Source organism: Centruroides vittatus, unplaced genomic scaffold (genome assembly GCF_030686945.1).
Source record: "Centruroides vittatus isolate TY-2023 unplaced genomic scaffold, ASM3068694v2 scaffold_490, whole genome shotgun sequence".
Classification (NCBI taxonomy): domain Eukaryota; kingdom Metazoa; phylum Arthropoda; class Arachnida; order Scorpiones; family Buthidae; genus Centruroides; species Centruroides vittatus.
This window is the reverse complement of record NW_027122711.1, coordinates 1,394,271-1,416,211: the sequence shown is the minus strand read 5'-3', so window position 1 is coordinate 1,416,211 and position 21,941 is coordinate 1,394,271. Positions and strand designations below refer to the sequence as shown.

Here is a 21,941-nt window from a genome sequence, read left to right as displayed (position 1 = left end):
ATTGCAAAATTCATTTCTTGGTTTTCGTACGGTTGTTTCATTCTTTCAAAGTGCTTTTATTGCTTGTTAATGTGCAGTGTTCTCTCGGTATGTTTATTTGTATAATTTACATTCATAATTATAAATTTTCATCGCCGTAATTGTACAATTTATTTCTATAATAGTATCTTGTGCTGAGAGGCAATTTATAAATGTAAAAGAGGTGTTGTGATTATGGTCGTGATCATGGCATAAAGATAAATTACTTAAATGGTACAATTTAATATCGTATGACTGAACAAATACGTGTTATTAATAAGTTTACTAAAACAGAATAAAATAAAATATATTTATAATTTTTTAATAATATTTTTAAAAAATCTATTTTAACGGCTCATCTTCTACAACAACAGCTTGAATAAATTGATTATAAATTTTCCTTATTTGCTAACAAAAGAATGCAGTATTTCACTATTATCAAGTAAAATAAATGATTGTAGGGTAACCTATAATGAAAAAAACACTTGTATCGTTATTATCGCTAAGTAATGTAAGTGTTTTAATAGAAAAATAAGTAAATTTTTCAAGATTTCACTATATCAGACAACGCCAGATGGTTAGAAGAGTTGTATGACATTAAAGAGTAGCTGCATGACTTTTACAACTTCATCTCAGCAATCAATATTTAAAAGGGAAAAAAATACATATTTATAAAGCTACGTAACTTAAATACTACATTAGCTTTAAACGAACGAAGCAATTTTTTATTTATAAGAAATAAAATTACAAAAAAAGGTATATTCTTGATTATTATCTATATCCAAAGAGCATCTCACATAGAAATCACTAGTTTTGTAGTGTCTAAGAGTATAATCAAATGTAGAAAACAACACAATGGAAGGAAAATTTTCCAGCATCATAAAAAGAAATTGTTGTGATCTGTACTTGCATGAGATACAATAGACTACATGTTTTCGCTTGATTTCCCAACATGTCCAAGCATAATCCAAACAACCATCGCTTTTCTGTCATTGCCTATACCGAAATGATCGAATAAAATACGGAACAAGTAAGTGACCTTAATGCAAAAGATAACATGTTGGTCCAGTGTACACACACAAAAAAAAGCAAAAATCCACTCAGTAAGATTGAAATGACTTCAAGGCACTCGTCTCGTATAAACTTTCTTCAATTTATTGTTATTTTATTGTTTTGCTAAACAATCATCCCCGACAATATATTTCTATTTACAGATTTTCGTAATCTAAAGTAACGTTTATATAAATTAATAAATTAAATTAAATAAACACCCGTAAAATATTTAAAAAAATATGAATAAATTATGATAATTTATGTCATTCACGAGCTTAATTATGCTAATTAAATTTATGAATGAAATTCAACACCTACACTAACGACCATAAAACTGTCAATTAAAAATTGCTGAACGAAATAAACAAACTATAGCATTAAAAATTATCATCATTATTATTTTATTATTTAATAAGTTAAATAAATTATTAATTTTTTTTTAAAGAAAAAAACGAAATTGCTTAGGATTGTAGCGAAGTTAAAATGTATTAAGATTAGCTACAGCTGCTGCATTTGTAAACAAAGATAAATGGAAAAATCATTTTCTTGTATAGGATACATAATGTTGCTATTTCAAAGAATTTTTTTCGAGCCATTTTACTTTGCATCATTTTTGTAAAGTTTGCGACTCAAAATGACGTTATAAAAAATTACATTATATATATATATATATATATATATATTTAAAAATTTTGCGCTCGAACAATTTTAACATTAAAATAAATATTACACAATAATACAAATATAAAAATATTTACATATATATATTCATTTAAATAAAAAAAATATAAGTGAGAATTTCTTTAATAAAGCATTTTCCATTCTCCTAATACAGAAGCAAAATAACAAATTTAATAGAATTCTTTTTTGGTGTATGTGTGTGTGTGTATATATATTCTCATATACTAATAAGCTTATATTTAGTTAATTAAGTTTACAAATTAGGAAATTTGTATCGTTAATGTTGATTCTGCTTTTGATTTACATTTATTGCTTGAGATGGGGAGGCACTTGGCTTAATTACTAGTTATGCTATTTTGTGACGTCATTAGAGATTTCTAACTTTGGGCAAGGTACTCAGCTGTATCTTCTTTCGTAGCTTATCTAGAAGAATGTAGAGTGGCAGGACCCGCTCTTCATTGATAGTTCAACACAGTGAGGTATTTTTATCCAAAATCCCATTCAGTCGACCGTCAGACTGCTTTTCTCGCCTTCTCTTATCTCTACGACAAGAAGCATTTCGAGTCGAAACTGTTCTTGGAAATTCTTAACTTTCTGCCTCGTTAGTAGGTTAGAAAGTTAGATGACAAGTAAAGTTCCAGAGAATCGCTTTACTTGGTAATGATGCATGTTGAAAGGAGAGATGAACTTTAACACGTATTGTTCGTTTAGTTTCCCATTAATAATTTTTATTCCAACCAACTAAAGTCATTTATTATCATTAAGAGTAATAGTAAAAGTACTAAAAATAATTATAAAAAAAAATTAGAAACATGAGAAAAAAATTAATTAATGGAAAATACGTAGCATTGTATATCGTGACATTCGTCTAGTTACCATTTAGAAGTATTTAATACGTCGTTTTCCTTTGTTTGTTAGAGTTATGTGATTATACAAGTGGATGAAAGTATGCGTGGCCAATATGGAAGTAGTTCAGTAATAAATCACGAGTTATGTCAGACAAACACTGACAGTTAATGTATTTTGTGTACGGTAGCATTTCTCTAGTCTGTAGCTAGTAATAATGACCATCGGTGCGTTTGGCAATTATCTTGCCACTGTAGTATTGTAGGAGCGATTTTGCACCATACGGTGTCACAGTTCACGCTTGTTAGTCTTCCCGCTCTGCAGCATCACTGGGGTAACTCTGATTATACACCATAACGGAAGATTGACTATTGTATATCAACTAGTATAGCTTAGAAGGAATCAAAACCCCCTGACTCACATGGCTGGGGGAAGTCAAAGAGTTTTATGGCGAATTTTAACTTGACAGCTCATCACCCACCCGCTTTGTAAGTTGCTATCCTCCATCAGCAATAAACTTTCCACGTCCTAAAAGAACCCCTTCGACAGATGTAGAAGATTCCAACACCACCTACCGATCCGTTGTTTGTATACTTAACGATCTTAAGCATGGCAATAGTTCTTCTAAACCGCGAATTTAGACACTAGACAGGGAAAGTGGGTCCTCCAAATAGTTTATTCTATGGTCTAATTTTGTCTTTATGATCCTGGCCCCTCGGGGTATAATTGGTGATTCTTTTTCTGGATTGGGAGTTCAATTACATCTCAAAATCGAATTGCAAGGCTAGCCAGTGCCTCATTTCTGCATAACTCATCCACTTCAACGACTCGTTTTATGCTCGAATGTGATACTTTATATTTCTACATCAAATTCTTGTAATACGAAACTATATAGTAAATCACTAGTGTTGACTCATATCTGTCATCTCACTACTTTTAAAAATACTGCGAATTTTCTTTTCTTTTATTTATTTTTACTAGGGTATTTACTACATTGAAATATGTGAGAATTTTATCATGCCACATTTTCGAAAATAAAATTGCAATAATAAAAATATCACTTAGATAAAAAATATTTTAACTATCGTAGCAAAGAAACTTCAACGTTCTTCATATTAATGACCTTATAACTGATTTTTTTCCCTACTTTTTACAGAGTTTAAATATTAAAAAAAATACAAAAATCAGTGATTACTATTGACAAATATTCTAAATTATTTTTTATTGTTATTAACATTTATACATAATTATTTTTTATAGTAATATTTATGATAATTTGCACATTATAGTAAGAAAGTAAAAATAATTGTTTAAATTAAAAGATAATATGATATCTATATATACCAATATATCATAAATCTAGCCTTGATATTTATATCACTTTATTAATCACCCATGTAGTAAAGTTCTCATAATTAATTAATAAATTAATTAAAATTATAATCACACCCACTTAAATTTAGTAGTAAACTTCATTAATTATTATATTGAAAATAGGAAGTTTGAAATTTAGAATAGAATTCTTCGATAGTCTATATTTACAAAAATCTCGACATATAATTTACAATATTAATTTGTTTATTAAATTACACGAAATCAAGAAGATAATTAATTAATTATTTTTTAAAAGAACGTTTTTTATAATATAATTTGATATATCTGAAGCAATTTAATTTCTTTACTAAATATTTTTAGAAAATGAATAAAAGATATTTCAAAAAGCATTAATTTATTTTTCATTAATTTTTTAATTGTATAATTTATATAAAACGTAGTATATTTTACAGAAATACATATATAAATAATTAAGGGAAAACAAATATATATTGTAGTGTGTTTAAGTGTGTGTATGTGTATGTGTGAGTGTGTGTGACAGATAATTAAAAAAAAATTAATTATATTGAATATATAAAGAGCATAACAATACAGTGTATAGGCCTACATGTATATACAGTATAAATATACTTATATGTTATAAGTACACTACTAATGCCAGAAGCCATTTTTAACATTATAACTTACAGATTATGTTTTTTATATATAAATACATATTGCTTGAATACTTACAAATTGTGTTAATTATAGTCTATAAATATAAAATATATCCTCAAATAAATTCTAAATATCTCAATTCTGAAGTTAAATTAAGTAAAATTCCATTTTAACAGCAACACCCTTGCTTAAAAATATCAACACTCCTGTACAATGTTTAAGGACTTATCTAAAGAACAATTCACTTAAATTATTCTTATTTTTCTTCGTTTATTTAAAATATAGAGCAATAAAAAAAAATAATAATAATACGATATTTTAAGCTTTAACACAAGCAGATGACATTAATTCATCTTCACTAATCTTCAATGTATAAGTATTGGATTGATGATAATCTTGGGATAATCATCGCTCAAGTAAGTTTAGAAATATTCAGGAAAATTCAAGATTTATATAAATGTATTTTATTTAAATAAAGAATCTTAAATAATCTTATCAAATTTTTTTTTAAATTTTTTAAGTGATAACGTCTCAGAATTTTAATTATCTCTTTATTTAATCAATTTGTAAAACTTTAGAAACATAAATGAAAAGTATTATATTTTTAAACGTTAAAAGAATTTAGTTTTCATCTGATAAAATTTGAAAAATATTGACTTTACAGGGGGGAAAATAAATAGGATTATCGCATTAAAAAATTAATGCATTCGTGTAGATTAAAATTGAGTGATAACTAAGTTTTAATGAAAGAATTTCCTCGAGAAATGTTATAAATTACTTTCAAAACGTTTAAAATAAAGATAGGGAAAAAAAAAACTGTAAATAATTCAGGTAAAAGGTACGTATAATCTGTATTTTCCTGCAATAAATCTTGATTAAAGTCATAATGTTGTAAGTTTTATTTAAAAATAAATTTTAAGCTTATACAATAATGAACTTTTATAAACTCTTTACTACCTTCCATACATTCCTTTAATAATTATAATTATAATAATAATTTATAGCTTTATGAATAATTACTTTTTTCATGAATTTAATTTTTTTACAACAAATTAAAAAAATCAGAAATTTTTTAATATATAAAATTCAAAAATTGACATATTTTGAATGTTAACATTGTTACACGTAGGTTATACTGTACATTAATAAATTCATGCGTGATTTTTATAATAATTTATTCGCTTTGCATTTAAAGACATTCACGTATAATATACAAAACTATACAGATTTTTCTCTAGCGAACTCATCACATATTCACAAAACTTCTTAGTTTCGTGTACTAACCTATACAATATCGCGTGTACACTCAATCTCCATACACGAAATTATTAACTGGTGGAATTTACAAAAGGTTTTTCTATTGTTGTTTAACAATACCATATAAAAAGTTATGTTTAAAATATTTCTAAAGCATTTTTATTTAAGAGAATTTACAGAAAATAATCAAAATTTTATTTTATTTTACTCGGTTGGGACGACGAAGAACAACTCGTAAACGCTTTTTAAGTGTATTTAAACATATCAATATACAATTATACATTTTTAAAAAAGCTCATTCATAGAAAAATAACAAGGATTATTTAAAAAAAAAAAAAAATGAAAATGTATTTAACGTGACTTCATATTTTAGAAAATTTAGAACAGTTAAATATCTAACACGCAGAATAAACGTCCGTGATCGTGACGAAGATTTGATAAAATATCAGAAAAATGGTTCGATACAAGTTATCTTAATCACGATTTTCGTCGAAAAATCAGGATTACATTAAAGTATGGCATTATAAAAAATACTATAATTAAGTAAATATTACGAGAATATGATAAATTGACTGGAAAATTTAAGATAAAACCATAATATGCGGCTTGTATGTTATTAAATAAAAAAAATTTTTTTTAAAACATTTTTTGATACATTAAATTTTTAAAATATATTATAAAATGATTGGTAAATTTATATTCTCTTTAATAAGAATAAAATTCAATTTTTTGATAAATAAATTTTCTAGTGTTTTACCATTAAATATACATAATATGTAGAGAATAAAAATGAAAAAATGATTATTTTTAAACATTTATAACATTTTATAAATTAATTTAATTAAGGGTTTAGTACTTAAAATTATTAAAATGCATTTACTGTACAGTACATACACTTATCTGTATGTACAGTATATATATATAAATGTAGTTACGTATATATATATATATATATATATGAGAAAAATAATTTATTATCATAATTAATATGATATATTAAAAGTTATTAAAATGTTATCATAACATTAATGGTCATAAAAGATTTTTCTTTAACATTAAAGTAAAATTTATTGAGGACATATTTAAAACTATAAAAAATTTCATACATTATATATTAATTTTTATCGATTTGAACGATAAAACATTCCTAATTTATATTTTATCGTTCGAAAATTATTCAAAAATATTCTTAATTTATATATATTTTTTTTCTTAAAAATAATAATTATATTTATTTACATAAAAATCTAATTTAATATTTACTAAATCGTTTAATTAAATTTTAATATGTAAATATTTTTTAATGCATTTATGTACCTAAATCTTAGAATTTATACATAAAAAATCCTGAGGTATGCATTCTACTGATAACATCCTCAAAAGAAAAAAAAAAATGTTATATTATGGAGTTTAGATTTGCCAGAGGTCACTTTTAATGTCTCGATCGATTTCTCTTTTGCAGAAGTCCTTTTCAATTAAATAAAACTCTTGTAATTTATATATACACATATATATATATAAAAAGGAACAAACATAAATAGCTGGAGGTTGTTTTGTCAAGAAAATGAGAAAATTTGCATAAAATGCATATTATAACACCAAATTAACCAATTCTTCCGTTTGATGTTCACGGATCCATGAAGCAAACCCACAGATTGGTTTCCCTTTTCTCTCATTAATTTACTTGTTTACTATTATATAACTTTGTTAATTCGTATGGAAATATTATACAATAACATAAATTTTATCGGTTTATTTATATCTGTACACTGGATAGAGCATAATCATTTTATTCTCTTACTAAATTTACATTATTTGATGATGCTTGGTTAAAAAACGAAGTGTTCTAGATAAGTGGGCACTAGAAATCTTTGTTGTTTCGGGTAATTTTATTAAAATTTCTTAAATTTACGTATATATTTCGCTTAAAAAATTTATTTATTTCTTTATTTATTTATTTTATATATTTCTAAAAATAACACTAAAGTGTATAATTTTTTGATGTTAAATTTAAATCAGTTGGTTTAATAAACAGATTTAAAACAATGCGAGTTTTAGAAATTGTATAGAAACTTTATACATATTAACTAAAAAAAATTCAATTTCATTTTATCTATTTTCATTAATAATTTTTTAAAAAATCAAATTTTGATTTATTCGATGATGATTGATTAGAAAGTGAAGTGCTTTCTACACTTCTCCAACCTCTTGATATTCCACAAGATTTACTTCGAAGGATAAAAAATGAGATTATTTTTAGTAAATAACCACAAAAATAATTTAAATTATTTATTTATTTAACGGTTTATTTACTACATTTTTACGTAATTTGAATTAGAAAATATATACTTTTTATAGTCTTAAGTAAAAATTAAATTAAAGTACATGATATATATTCGAGACAAATAATCTTAGAGTTCGCATTTGATCAATAGGAGGAAAAAAAACTAATACATTAGTAGAAAAACGTGCTTTTATCTTTAAATATAGGCAATAAAAGATCTTTTATAAGACTTTTGTACGGGATGTTTCAAACGTCGACTTAAATCACGTTTTATTGCTGTGTGCAACCAAGACAACATTTCGAATCTGATCATGTGTTTAGGAATGTAAACAATGCTTTTACTTCTTTGACTAATTCAGAATGGAATTTGTTATTTTCTGAAGAAATTACAAAGAGAGTGAGTTGCATGCAAAAAAAAAATTTATACATTTTTTAAAAAGTATACATAAGTTATTAAATTACGATATATTTTCATTAATAACAAGAGATATAAAAACAAATTTAATTACATAAAACATGGGTATGTAATTTAAAAGTTTTTTTTTTTATAATTCTTTTAATATTAGTAAAATAAATAGAAAAAAAAATAAAGACAAATAACAAGCGTGTAGAATTTTTTCCTGCTTAGTTGTTACAGCAGATGTATTTTAATTTACTCTTGAAAAATGAACATTAAAAATTATCAAGTTATGAACAAAAACTAATCTTTTTTCTCCTCTAATCAAAAATTGTTATAGTAAATTTTTTAAATCATAAAAATATATAAAAATATGCATAAAAATTCTCTATCAAATTTATTATTCTAGCATTAATTATATTTAAAAAAATTCGTTTAATCATAAGAAAATTGAGCATTTTTAATTGTATTTTAAATATTAAGATTAAAGCGCTTTATATTAAAATTATTCTTATTATACAAGGAATATATATATATATATGTATACAAGTTTCCTTTATTAATTCTCATTTCAACAATTCCTAAGCCAGTTCGTTAAATAATCAGATGTGAACAGATGAATCAAATAAATTCTGGCGAATAACTCGCGAGAGTGTGTGCTGCACTTGATAAAGACTTTGATGATTTAATGATAGTTTGTATGGCGTACTCTGCGGTAATTGCAGACGGTCAGAGCATCTCTTATAAACTCTATTTGTCAATTAAGGACGTGCAATTATAGGAGATGCTCAACCTCGATTGAGTTCGTGAGAACGAAAGGTCAAACGATAACTTGATCGCCATCATTCTATTCGCAAAAGCTATAATAATATACGGAAATGATAATCGTAAGTCTTTTTGATTAGCGTTTTATTCTTTTCGATAATATCTTTAATAGATCATGCAATAAATACTCCTATATTATCCTTATTATATGCAAAGGTAAATTTCTATCGTGTCATTGGTCGAAACTAAAATTCAATTTTGATGACGTACCTTATCTTTAACCATTTTTTTAAAAAAAATGTACATTTTTAAGAGAATTTTTAATATATATTTTTTATTTTAGCAATTTTATGAAAATCTTTTAACTTTATAAAAAATCTGATTAAAATAACGGTTTTATGTTTTTTTTTTCCTAAAATTAAACATTTTTTTTACCTTTTATATACAGTATATACATCTGCATTTATATATTATCTTTATTCTCTTGATTGTTTTATTACTTTTTATTCATTTAAAAAAATTCTAGTTGTATTTTTAAACCACATTTTGATACACTTTTCTTAAATTTTATAATAATTTTTTTCCCCTATTTTTCTCTTATCAGTTTAAATTTATTCAATTTAAATATATACCTCAATATTGAAAGAGGTCAAATTCTATTTTTTATTCTCTCATATATATATATATATATATAAGATTTTCTTATTTATTTATAGCCCAGAGACCTTAGAGATAACTTCTGTTAATCAAATCTTAATTAGAACTCAAGTAATAAAATTAATTGTAGAATGTTCGAGAGTTAAATTAAATTTTCAAGTGAAAGCAATAAAAGAAAACCAGTTAAAAATTAGATTAATAAAAAAAATTTTTTTTTACTTTGTTTAAATGCTTATGTTGTACTTGAACGATCGCTTATCTGCTTATTGGTTGCTCTCTATACATCGTGAAGCCCGTTTTGTAATAAATTACAGCCAAGTAACTAAAATGTAACTTATAACAACCACCTGTAATCAATCACTTCTAAATAAATAGTACATTTAGATTATGACAGGTAGTAAATTACATTCAACTAACTTTTACTTAACCTTCGAAATATTTTGATGGTGTTTAATCACATCTTTACAGCAAGTTTACAACAAATGCAACTACTGTAACAATAATATCCCGAGAAAAGTAATTAAATAACAATAATAATACATGTAACAATATTAATAATAATTATTATTATTATTACTACGTCATATTGATTCTACATAACTTCTGAATTTATTTACAAAACTTAATACTTAAATCATTAATGAATAAATATATCATTAAAATCATTAGTGATTAACGATTAAATGATTATGTATATTTTAAAATAGTTAATAAATTTTTATGAAGAATATTATTAAATTTTCAAATTTTATAAACAATTTATGTTTAAAGTTTTACATTGATTAATGTTGATAAATATTGAATTATTGATATTAATACAAATAGGCTGATTTAATGATAAATATTTGATAAATTTATATTACCAAAATATAAATTAGTAGCAAAATTTCTCAGCGTTTTATTCCTTAAAAATATTTAAATATTTATTTTAATTGATTATACGTAATTTAAGAAAATATCAAATTTAATTAATTATATTAATAAAGTTATATAATTAAAATATAAATTAACTAATGTATTATGTGTAAGTGTGCATAAAAGAAAAATATATTTAAATAAATTTCCAAAAATAATAATTGATTTAGTAAGCATATGTGTTCATCACGGTGCAGAAGGGTTGGCAGAAAATTTATTGACAGATGTATATTTTCTCATAGTTTGACCCTTAGCTTGATGTAAAGGAAAAGAAGTGATGATCAAATATATTTTAAATTTGTTCACTTTGTTACAAAGCAATTATTAAATATTGATAAACTTATTTTTATTTTATGCATAAGATAAATTTCGATGAAGCTCGTTAAAACTATTAATAAATTTCCATTATTATTCTTTCTTTTAATAATTTCTCGTTAATTGTGAAAATATATCAAAAATTTATATATATATAAACAATAGCAAAATTAATAATTTTTAACTAAAAATTAAGCTATTTAAAATAATAGTAACAATGTACAAATTTAAATCAGAAGATCACTATATTAACAATTACTTAATTAAATTTATATTAAAATAAATATTATTATAAAAGATATAATAAAGTTTAAGTAATAAAGAACAATACATAACGCTTGTATGCATTTTAATCGACACTTTCAAATGTATATAAATTAAATAAATTTTAATTTTAATTTATAGAAATATATAGAGAAATTCAGTAAGTGATTCGGTAAAATTAGTGTTTATAATTATAGAAATCTTAATCCTGCAAGCAGTACAATTACATTACGTGATTTTATCTAATTCCAAAAGCTTAGTTTCCAACGTGTACTAAACAGGCGTGTTAATGAAGAGAGGTATAACTTAACATTGTTTCTCACAAAGATGAATTATATTAATCTAATATGTAGTTTGGTAAGATTTATTCCGTCCTTAAGTGGGATTTACTTTTATAAAAGTTTAAAATTAATTTTTATCATCGTAAAATTTTAATTGCCGTTTTTACTTTCACACTATATTATTAATTCTTATCATGTTTACACTAACGAAAATTAACACAATTTTATTCAGTTAATTTTCAATTTAAATTCGTTTAATTATAAATATTAGATCTATCATAAAATATTAAGCTAATTTAATTTTAAATATCTTATATTTATATATTAAAATAAATTAAATTTTTTAAAAAAATTTGTTTATTTATTTTTCGTTTAAATCACTGGAATATATATAAAAATATAAGTTATATATATAATTAAATCATTTAATTTTATATATATTTTACCTTATAATATTAAATCAAAGATTATATACAGTATTCATAATTTATAATGTAAAATATTTAATATTTCAATAGAATATATGAGCATTCATTAGTATCACTGAGTATCAACCAAGTACATGATTATTATTTAGCTCACAATGGAGAAAATGTAAAGATTTTCAACGTAATTACTTACAGCATTTTATAAAGAAAATATTAAAAGGTATCTATGTACTTACCGTTGTCCCATTATACGTCTATTTTATAAATGCCACCGGCAAGATCAATGACAACTGTACCGCTATTTTATCTCACAATAAAGTTGAAAGAACATCACATGTGAAAATCGTCCCCATTTTTTTTTACTGGTGTATTTTTTATCACTTAGCCATAAAAAATTGAGAGTTAAATTTTCATGAAGTGGAAACATCCCTTGAGATTTTACTGTAAATAAAAAAGCAAATCTAAATATCATTACCTAATGAAAAAATCGATAATAATAACCATTTGTTGAACGTTTTTATCGTTATAGATTATTAAAATATGTATTTATTGTCTTCGATTTCAAACTTTCTAAAAATAGAATTCGTTGTTTTAACGAAAAAATTTATTCTGTTTTGAATAGACATATATTGAAAATAAATCGGTTTCGAACTTACATTTATTACGTAGTTATTGATCTAAAATATTTTGGACACAATTATTATAAATTAATTATTAATTTTTCAACAGTTGTAAGTGAACACCATCTTGAACACAATTACTGATAACGAACTATTTTAAGCATAACACAATTATTGTAAATGTTTTTTAAGTACAGTTATTGTAAACGAACTATTTTAAGTTTAATTACCGAAGATAAACTATTTTAAGTATAATTACTGAAAATGAAGTATTTTAAGCACAACTACTGAAAACGAAAAAAAAACCTTATATATTAATCATTTTTACTCTATGATTCTATGTATACAAATAAACACAAAGTATACCGATGATATAATTTAAATGTGTGGTATTAAAATACTGTATGTAAAGACTGAAAATTAAAATATTACATAAATTAAATATTAAAAGAATAAAATAATTATAAGTGAATTTTTAAATATTTTATTACTATAATTAATCTGTGTTAAGCTTTAAAAATAATGATTAAAAGAAAAAATAAGATAAAATTAAACGGATTTCATTTACTTCATTCATTGTATATTATTATATAATTATACTTTTTGGAGTTTAAAACATAGTAATATTGAGTTCAGGTATCGTTCATCTTCAGTATCTATTCCATCTATTTGCTTCTCCTTTATGTCTTTCCTTAATTATAATAAATTAGGTAGAGGGGAAAGCTGTAACTATTTCTCTGATTCTTTGGGGAATTGTGAGATCAGTGTGTGTTTCTGTTTACCCTGAATTTCGTACTAGAACAAGATAATAAATTTGTGAGCTAAGTAAACAACTTTTTTTTTCTTTCTATAAAATTTCCTTTTGAATTTTTTATAGAGCAGATGCTATCTAGTGCAGCTGTTTTCAAATGAAACTATCTGCGGTTCCTTACATAATTTATAATTCTTATATTATAATAAAAAAATATTTCTTTATGTAAATATTTACATATATAGAGAGAGATAGTCAAGAGAGTCAATGATTTTTCTATGTAATAAAGTATGTTATTAAATAATTTTTTATAGATTAATAAATGATTATTAAAAATTTACAGTTTATACTTCAAAAAAATATATATATATTAGTGGTATTTTAAAGTAACTTTTCTATTTTTATTTTTAAAAAATCTATATAACCTGTCTCTTACATTATATATATATATAAGAGAATTTATTAAAAGTCTGAAAACAATAAACATTTTGTGTATATATTAAAATGATTGAACTAACTATTTTTCTATTATAAATCCCATAAACTCAAGAAAAATAAATTTTAATATACTAAATAAGATAAATATTATGATATGTTTACAAAACTAATAATAGATATTTTTCATTATAAAAGTTACTTTATTCTATATAAAAATTTTATATGTTAAAACAACAAACATCTTCCACGAATCAAAGTATTTTTAATTGAAAATATAAGTAAAAAAATATTTTTAAACTGAGTCGTTATTAAAGGAAAAAAGTTAAAGTAAATATTATATTATTTATAATATATATATATATATATATATATATATTTATCATTAAAAATAAACATCTAACTAAAAGAAATTCTATAGAGTAAGAATTTTGAAAAAATAATAACAATCATACAATAACCATTTTATAATTTTATTAAAGCTATAAATAACGTAATTATTTTCATTAAATTACTTTAATTAAATGTAATAAATGTTTCTGAATGAAACATTTAATTAAAAAGTTTATATATATATATTTAACTGTTTTTATTTTTATAAAAATTTCTATTTGGTTATTTTTTAAATATATAAATTAATACTTATATAAAATAATAATATTTTATATATTTCTATACGGTTATAAAGTTATTTAGAAATTTATTAATTTATAAATATTTAAAAAATATATTATCCTGTAATTTTAATATAATTTTAAATAAGTTGTGAAACAAGAGAATAATTTAATCAATAAAAAAAATAATATATATATATATATATATATATTTTAAAACACTGCCATTACCTGATTTAATTTATTGTATTACTGTATTGTATATGTATTGTATTACTCATTTAAATAGTTTCATCAACTTAAAATCCCGAATTGAATAGATAAAATGACTAAAAAAGTTCACTTTTTACATAATAGTTTCTATTGAATAAATAAATTTTCACATAAAAATCTCGGCAGTGGTTCTATTTTAAATGTATTTTCTCTTAGTGTCTTGTATGTATTCTCCCCATCTTTGACAGTTTAATGTTTAACTTAATTGATATTTTTATTATGTTTTCTTAGTAAACACAATTTTCTTGGAAATTAAATAAATAACTTTTAAGGTACATACATTAAAACCAGAAATCCAATAACATTAAGTGTTATCTTTTGCAATTGTCTGTTTGGCACACATTTGATGTTTCCAAAGTATATTGATTATTGGAAGATAAAATTCTGTGATAAATATATATATATATATATATATAATATTAGTTATTATATTATAAATAATAAATTAAATTATCTTTTATATACCTTTAAATACATAAAAGCTTTACTCAATACTTTAAACTGAAACTTGAATTTGTTTCACATTGAATATTGAGATTTAAATAAATAAATATATATATATATATATATATAATAAATTAATAAAAATTTAAAACAAATTATATTTATTTAACTGTATAATTAAATCTTAACAAAATTTTATTACAATCTTAAAAAAATTTAATAGCAAAATTTGCCGAAAATTATTCGGCAATTTTTGCTTTAATTTATTTTAAAATACAGAGAAAATTTACAATTTTAGTATATCAATATAAAAATTTACGGAATTTTATTCAAGAATATAAAAATAAAAATTTTATTACCTATATATGTATTGCAGAAAGCTTGAAGTTTAATCCACCACAAGAAGTTGAATTCTTTCCATTGCAGTTTAGTTTCTTTAGACAAGGCTGTGCATTGTAGTTTCCTCTTGTGAGACTATAGGTCGGTGACCTATAGTTGTCAGTAGATTGTGAAGCCAATGTGATAAAAATTCCAAATAAATACTTTTATATCCTATCTTTTGCATCAGAGATTTGAAACGTTTTCTATTCTAGAAATAGCAGCAAAATGCCAATTTTATAGAACGCTTTGCACCCATAAAAAAATTTTTTTTTTATTTTTTTGCCAAGTAATGAGTATTTTTCAAAAAATAAAATATATTTTAGATTTATATATACTTCGTATTTCGAAAATTTATATAGTGAAAAAAATTTATAAGCTTAATATTAATCATTTAGGTGTCATCAGTCACAGTTTGAAAATACCTTCAATACTTCAAAATCCATCAATGGGCCAAGAAAAACTGCCAAGGATAGTTCCTCCTATTCCAAAACACATTCAATTCAGAAGCAGAACACATGTTGTGGAACCCAGTTCGATCCGAAACGTTACAGCACAAGTAGGACAAACTGCGTATCTTCACTGCATCGTTGGAAGTCTCGGTGATAGAACAGTGAGTAAATTTTTTAAATTTCAGCAAAAATAAATGCACACCTTTATAAAAAAAATAATCAGCGCCAACAACACAAAGAAAACTACCAATTAAATTACATTTAATTAACAAGACGTCTTGACATACTAAACTTATACCCTTAAATATCTTTAAATGAAGTAACCTTAAGAGAATTTCCTTACAAAAATAGTAATTTTTAATTAAAATATTTCAAAGCATTCTACATTCTTGTAATATCATTAAACTACGCAATTTTTAAAACCCTTATCGTGTCATCGATTTTCATACATCAATTGCAGTTCAACTCGACTTTCTTGTAAATCTTAAATATATACATTCAAATTTATCTGTAACAGATTTTTAACACAGATATTTATATACGAAATTTATTAATAAATGGAAAAATATTTCAATAATTCATTTTTTTAAAAAAATATGTAAGATGGCGTTCAAGTCGTCGAAAGTGACGCGAAAACATATGTTACGTCATAAAAAAATAGCGCCAATTTTGCAACTGTAATCGAATAATTTCTGGATTTTTATGGAATTGAAAACATTTTATTTCGATTTATTCTTTATATAAAATTTTAGGCGTTACATACATCAGATTTTTCTATATATTTATTCTTTATCTCTTTAAAATATAAACGAAAATTTCCTTTTTATTTATCAAAAAATTTGTACTTATATTGTACAACATACAGACTATTTATTCTACGAACAGAGCATTGAACTCTTGTTTTTTCCCCCTAATTTAAAGAGCAATTTAATCCCAATACTAAACAAAGTTTAAGAAGAACAGTACAACCTACGTATATATTTATGCAATACGTCAAGATAAACAACACATTTCAGAATTATCTAACTTAATTCTTCACGTTAAATTATCATGAAAAATATAAGTCGTGGCAACTTAAAATTAATTACTCATTAAAAACTTAACTTGCAGAATTCCATTCAGGACGTTGAATAGTCATATCCTGTGTTATTTTTTTTTCTTACTTCAACTGGACTTTCTTTGTTTTTTTTTTATTTTTATTCTGCATTTTCATGGTTGTTAAATCCCTAGTATTTTAAAATCATTCTATCCTGAGCTTCTTTCCTCTGACATTCTTAGGTTAACTTCCGAGTAATCTTTCTAGATGATCCTCTAAGTGAATATCTTGAAAAAAATAATAATAATAATTTTCTTTTCATCAAAACTTTTATAAAACTTCTTTAATTTTTTTTTTAATTTTCTAAAATATTAGTAAATAGTATATTTAATATCTTGTATTTATTTTTACATATTTGATATTACTTGTTTTTAAAGAGAATTCATCATACTTGTTATTTTTAGAAAGTTTCATTTATTGGTTTCTGATAAAAATTTCAAGATTGTCAGAATTGAAAAAATATTTGTTCATGTTTTGTTCTTCCATTTTATAGAGTTAACCCATCTGTTCAAGATGGTTTTATAGGATTTAGGTAGTATCTTTTCGATTCTGTCTAGATGCTTTGTTCTTATTATTATATAAGCCTCACTTTTCTTCTTTAATGTCATCTGGATTGAGACACTTTTTAACTATAAAAGAATTTATGGATTTTTCAGAGTATGAGAGTTTAATAATTCATAAAATAATGGTCAAATGAGAGTTACTTTTAATGAAACTTTGATAAAAAAGCTACTACTGTTGATAAAATGGATTTTTTTTTTTTATAGTTTAAATGGAAGAAATTACTTTAAGACTTACTTTTATGTTACCATCTTGAAAATAATGTAATAAATATTAAAATATATAATATTAATTAGCATAAAATATAAATACTTAAAATATTCAATTCTATAATACTGAATAATTTATTTTAAAAAAAGAAATAAATTTTGTATATTCTTCTGTAAGCTTGCTAGATAAATTCTTCATAAAATTTCGAAACGTTTTTAATTCTTATTAAATTAAATTTTTCATTAACTAAAGTATATTAGGGCTGTCATTTAAACACGCAGTATCACTTATAACAAGTTAGTTCATTTGATACATTTGTTGACATCTATGACAAATTGCAAATGGTTTTTTGTTTATTCTTGAGTGACAAGAGAGCTACTATAGAATCTATTTATATTAGTAAAAAAAAATAATTAAAAATGTTCGTGTTACAATAAGTACAGTGATATCAAAGTATAGTAGCAGCAACTTTGAAGAATTAAATTACTTTAATAAAAAAAAAAAAAATTTATCACCTCCTTAACAACTATTACATTACAAAACTGCTTAAATTTTTTTTATTAATATTTTTTAAAATAAAAATTGTGATTTAAATGCTTGAAAATAACAAATATTCAAAAATATATTTTACATTAAAATAAATTATTACAATTTTAAAATAATAGAAAATATTTATAAAGATGAAAAGATGAAATTTAGTTTATAAATTTATAAAAATCAATAATAATAACTTTAAATATATATATGATTCAAATCTAAATTATTTATATAATATATAATATATATATATTTCTGAATTGAAATCTTAAGACAACAAATAAAATAAATATATTTAAATTCAAATTTTCAATTATATATCTTCCTGTTTAAATATTTACATGGTTTTATATAGATTTTATAAGGTATATTAATAAAAAATTGTACTCAAAATTATATATTTAATATTATTGATTGTGCATATTGTTTTGTAGAATAAAAGTTAAAAATTATATATCTAAAAATAAATTATTTGTTTATTTATATATTTTATAGAAGCTTTAAGAATAATAAATATAAAATAAATATATATGATCAGTCTAATAATAAATCTTAATAATAATAAATTTAATATTTTAATAAATCTTTTAATATTATTAATTTTTATTTATTAATAAATAAAAATGATTTTTTATCAATCATATTTATTAATTATTTATTTAAATATATAGATAAATAGTTGATGATATTATTATATTATATTATTTTTATTTATTAACTTTTCTAACTTATTAACACTTAAAAGTATTTTCTGAAGGGAATAATAACTTAAAACAGATGTTACATTTTATTTAGTCTTATGTTTTGATAATAATAATAATAATAATAATAATTCAGTAAACAGACATGTATAGAACTGAACTTATTAAATGTAAGTCTTGGTTGAAGTAAAGTGAAAATGCATCAACAGAAACTAAAAGGTTTGTGAGATGATGCATACAAATTAGAAGAATAAGAATTAAAAGACATGGACAGGAAAAGTTTATATACAAGTTGCACACAACATTTCAATTCAACGACTCATTAACAAATTTCCAATAGCCTAATTTATACAAAGGATTTATTCATTTCTTTTCATTTATTTATTAAAATTCTTTAAATTAATTTAACTCTATCGAATTTTCAATTTAAATATAAATTCATTTTAAAATTAATTAAACTAAAATTAATACAATTTTGTTATTTTATTATAATTCTTTTCTTTATTTATATTTTAAACTTAGAAATTTGTTTATTCTATTTATATAATTAATTACCTTTTCAGAATTAAATTTATATATTTTATCTGAAATAGAATGAATAATTATATATATATATTTTAAAATTTAATTTATAAATATAAATAAATTATACATATTCATATTATAAAATAAATATATAAAATAAATATATAATTTTTTGTTTTAAATGCCAATATAATTATTATATAATTTATAAAATTCAATGTGTATTTATTTATTAAGTATATAATGAATTTTAAAACTATATTTCTATTCTGATTGAGAAAATATTTAATAATTTATAAATTACTTCATGCAAGGAAAATTCATTGAAAAATGGATAAGATAAAGAAAAGTGTCGAAACTTTAACTGGAGTCTTCAGAGATTTTGTGATTAACAACAAGTGACATTGCAAGAATTTATTAACTGATAAAATAGAAACTTAGTGTGAAAAGGATAAAATTTAATTGAAGAATTATTTAGAATGGCAACTTGTTCTTGCCAATTGGTAAATTAGAAAGGAAATAATGATAAGAATGCAATCGAAAATTAAATTAAGTCTATCATCATAAAGAATTGCATTAAATTTCTTCTTTTCTTCTCCAATCACTAAAAAATTTTTCTTTTAAAATTATTCAAGTAAAATATACACATTTTCCTACCTTAGTTTAAAATATATCATAGTTACACCACCGACGAAAATTGAATAATAAATAAATTTAATTAAATTTATATAATTTAATTATTACGTTATAGATTAATTTTTAAAAATTTAAACTGTAAATTTAATTTATATAATTAGTATTAATCTTACGAAGTAATCATTATATATATATATATATATATATTATCACGTGTTAATCTTTCAGGATATATATATATTTTTTTCGTTTATAAAAAAAATGATTGCAACTTTTAGTATTTTGATATGAACAAATGATTTGGAATTTAAATATATGCAATCTGTTTTGCGCCTGTTTTTAGATGTATTTCTCTCTTTAAGTAAGTTAAGTAAATGGTGAAAAGAAGAAAATCGATATACAAAAAAAAAAATTAATTTCTGTGAAGACACAGGAAATTACAATTTATTTTCAGTAATCATTGAAAGATAATCAATAGTTAAACTCACTCACTTCCTAAAACCATTTATAAAATTAATATATACTTATTATTTTTTAACAATTTTGAATATTTAATCAAAAATATTTCGCTAAGTTATTTACACTAGAGAATTTTAAGTTTAATGTTTAATTTTTTTCCTATAAAAAAATAAAATATATATATACATACATTTCATTAAAATAAATAAGATATACATTTGAATAGCCTCATCAGGGAATAACTAATGATTTATATTTTAAAAATATTAAATTGAATTTTATTAATTCAAAATAAATTTTAAAATTTTGTTTACTTAATAATTAATTAATAAATCATATTTAAAAATATTTGCTTTCTTTACATTCCTAAATTTTTTTAATGTACTATTTTCTGATTTGATGTTTGTTCTAAGGTTATATTTTTAACTTAATTATCAATGTTTTCATTCTTATTATTTTTTAAAATATTAAATCTATGTAAATATTTAAATATTGATTAAAGATATTATAGTATAAAATTAATTTACTGTGCAGTTAAATTTTGGATAATAAATATTGTCAGAAATATTCAGAAAGAATTTAGAATTTTAAGTATATATTTTATAAGCAAAATATTGAGTGTATATATATATATTTCAAAGTTGTTAATGAAATTTTAAACATTTATAAGCTGAAAAAAATGATTTCAGTGAAAGATTTTAGTTAGAAAAGTTGAGATTTTTCTATTATGAAACATTGCAGTGTGATCTTCTTTGAGCAATTTTAAGTTAAACAATTAATAAATTGTTCCGAAATTTTATAAATAAATAAAGTTAATTTTAGTTTATTAAGGTTATAACATTGACATTTCTATAATTATTAGGTCTTAAAAATATTGCAAAAAAGCCAAAGAAGTATTTCATATTCATATTAGTGATAGAGAAAAATGAGAAAATAAATTCTAACTTTAATAACAATTAAACGAATAAGCTATTTAAACGGCTTTGTGGGACTCACTCTATTTTTATAAACTTAAATAATATAACTTACAGTAAATTATTCTCAAGAACTATTCTCAGATTCTTAAGATAATGAGGTTCATCATCAATTGTGGAAT

At 22.1% G+C, this 21,941-nt stretch overlaps 1 protein-coding gene across 1 annotated transcript in view; it reads left to right on the top strand.

The window, feature by feature from the left end:
- Positions 1 to 21,941, top strand: part of LOC136989381 (zwei Ig domain protein zig-8-like) — a 95,122-nt gene that overhangs the window by 30,161 nt on the left and 43,020 nt on the right. Inside the window, exon 2 of the mRNA XM_067287502.1 lies at positions 16,067 to 16,281. Within this exon, the coding sequence (XP_067143603.1) occupies positions 16,067 to 16,281 (215 nt within the window). The remainder of the gene's footprint in view (positions 1 to 16,066; positions 16,282 to 21,941) is intronic.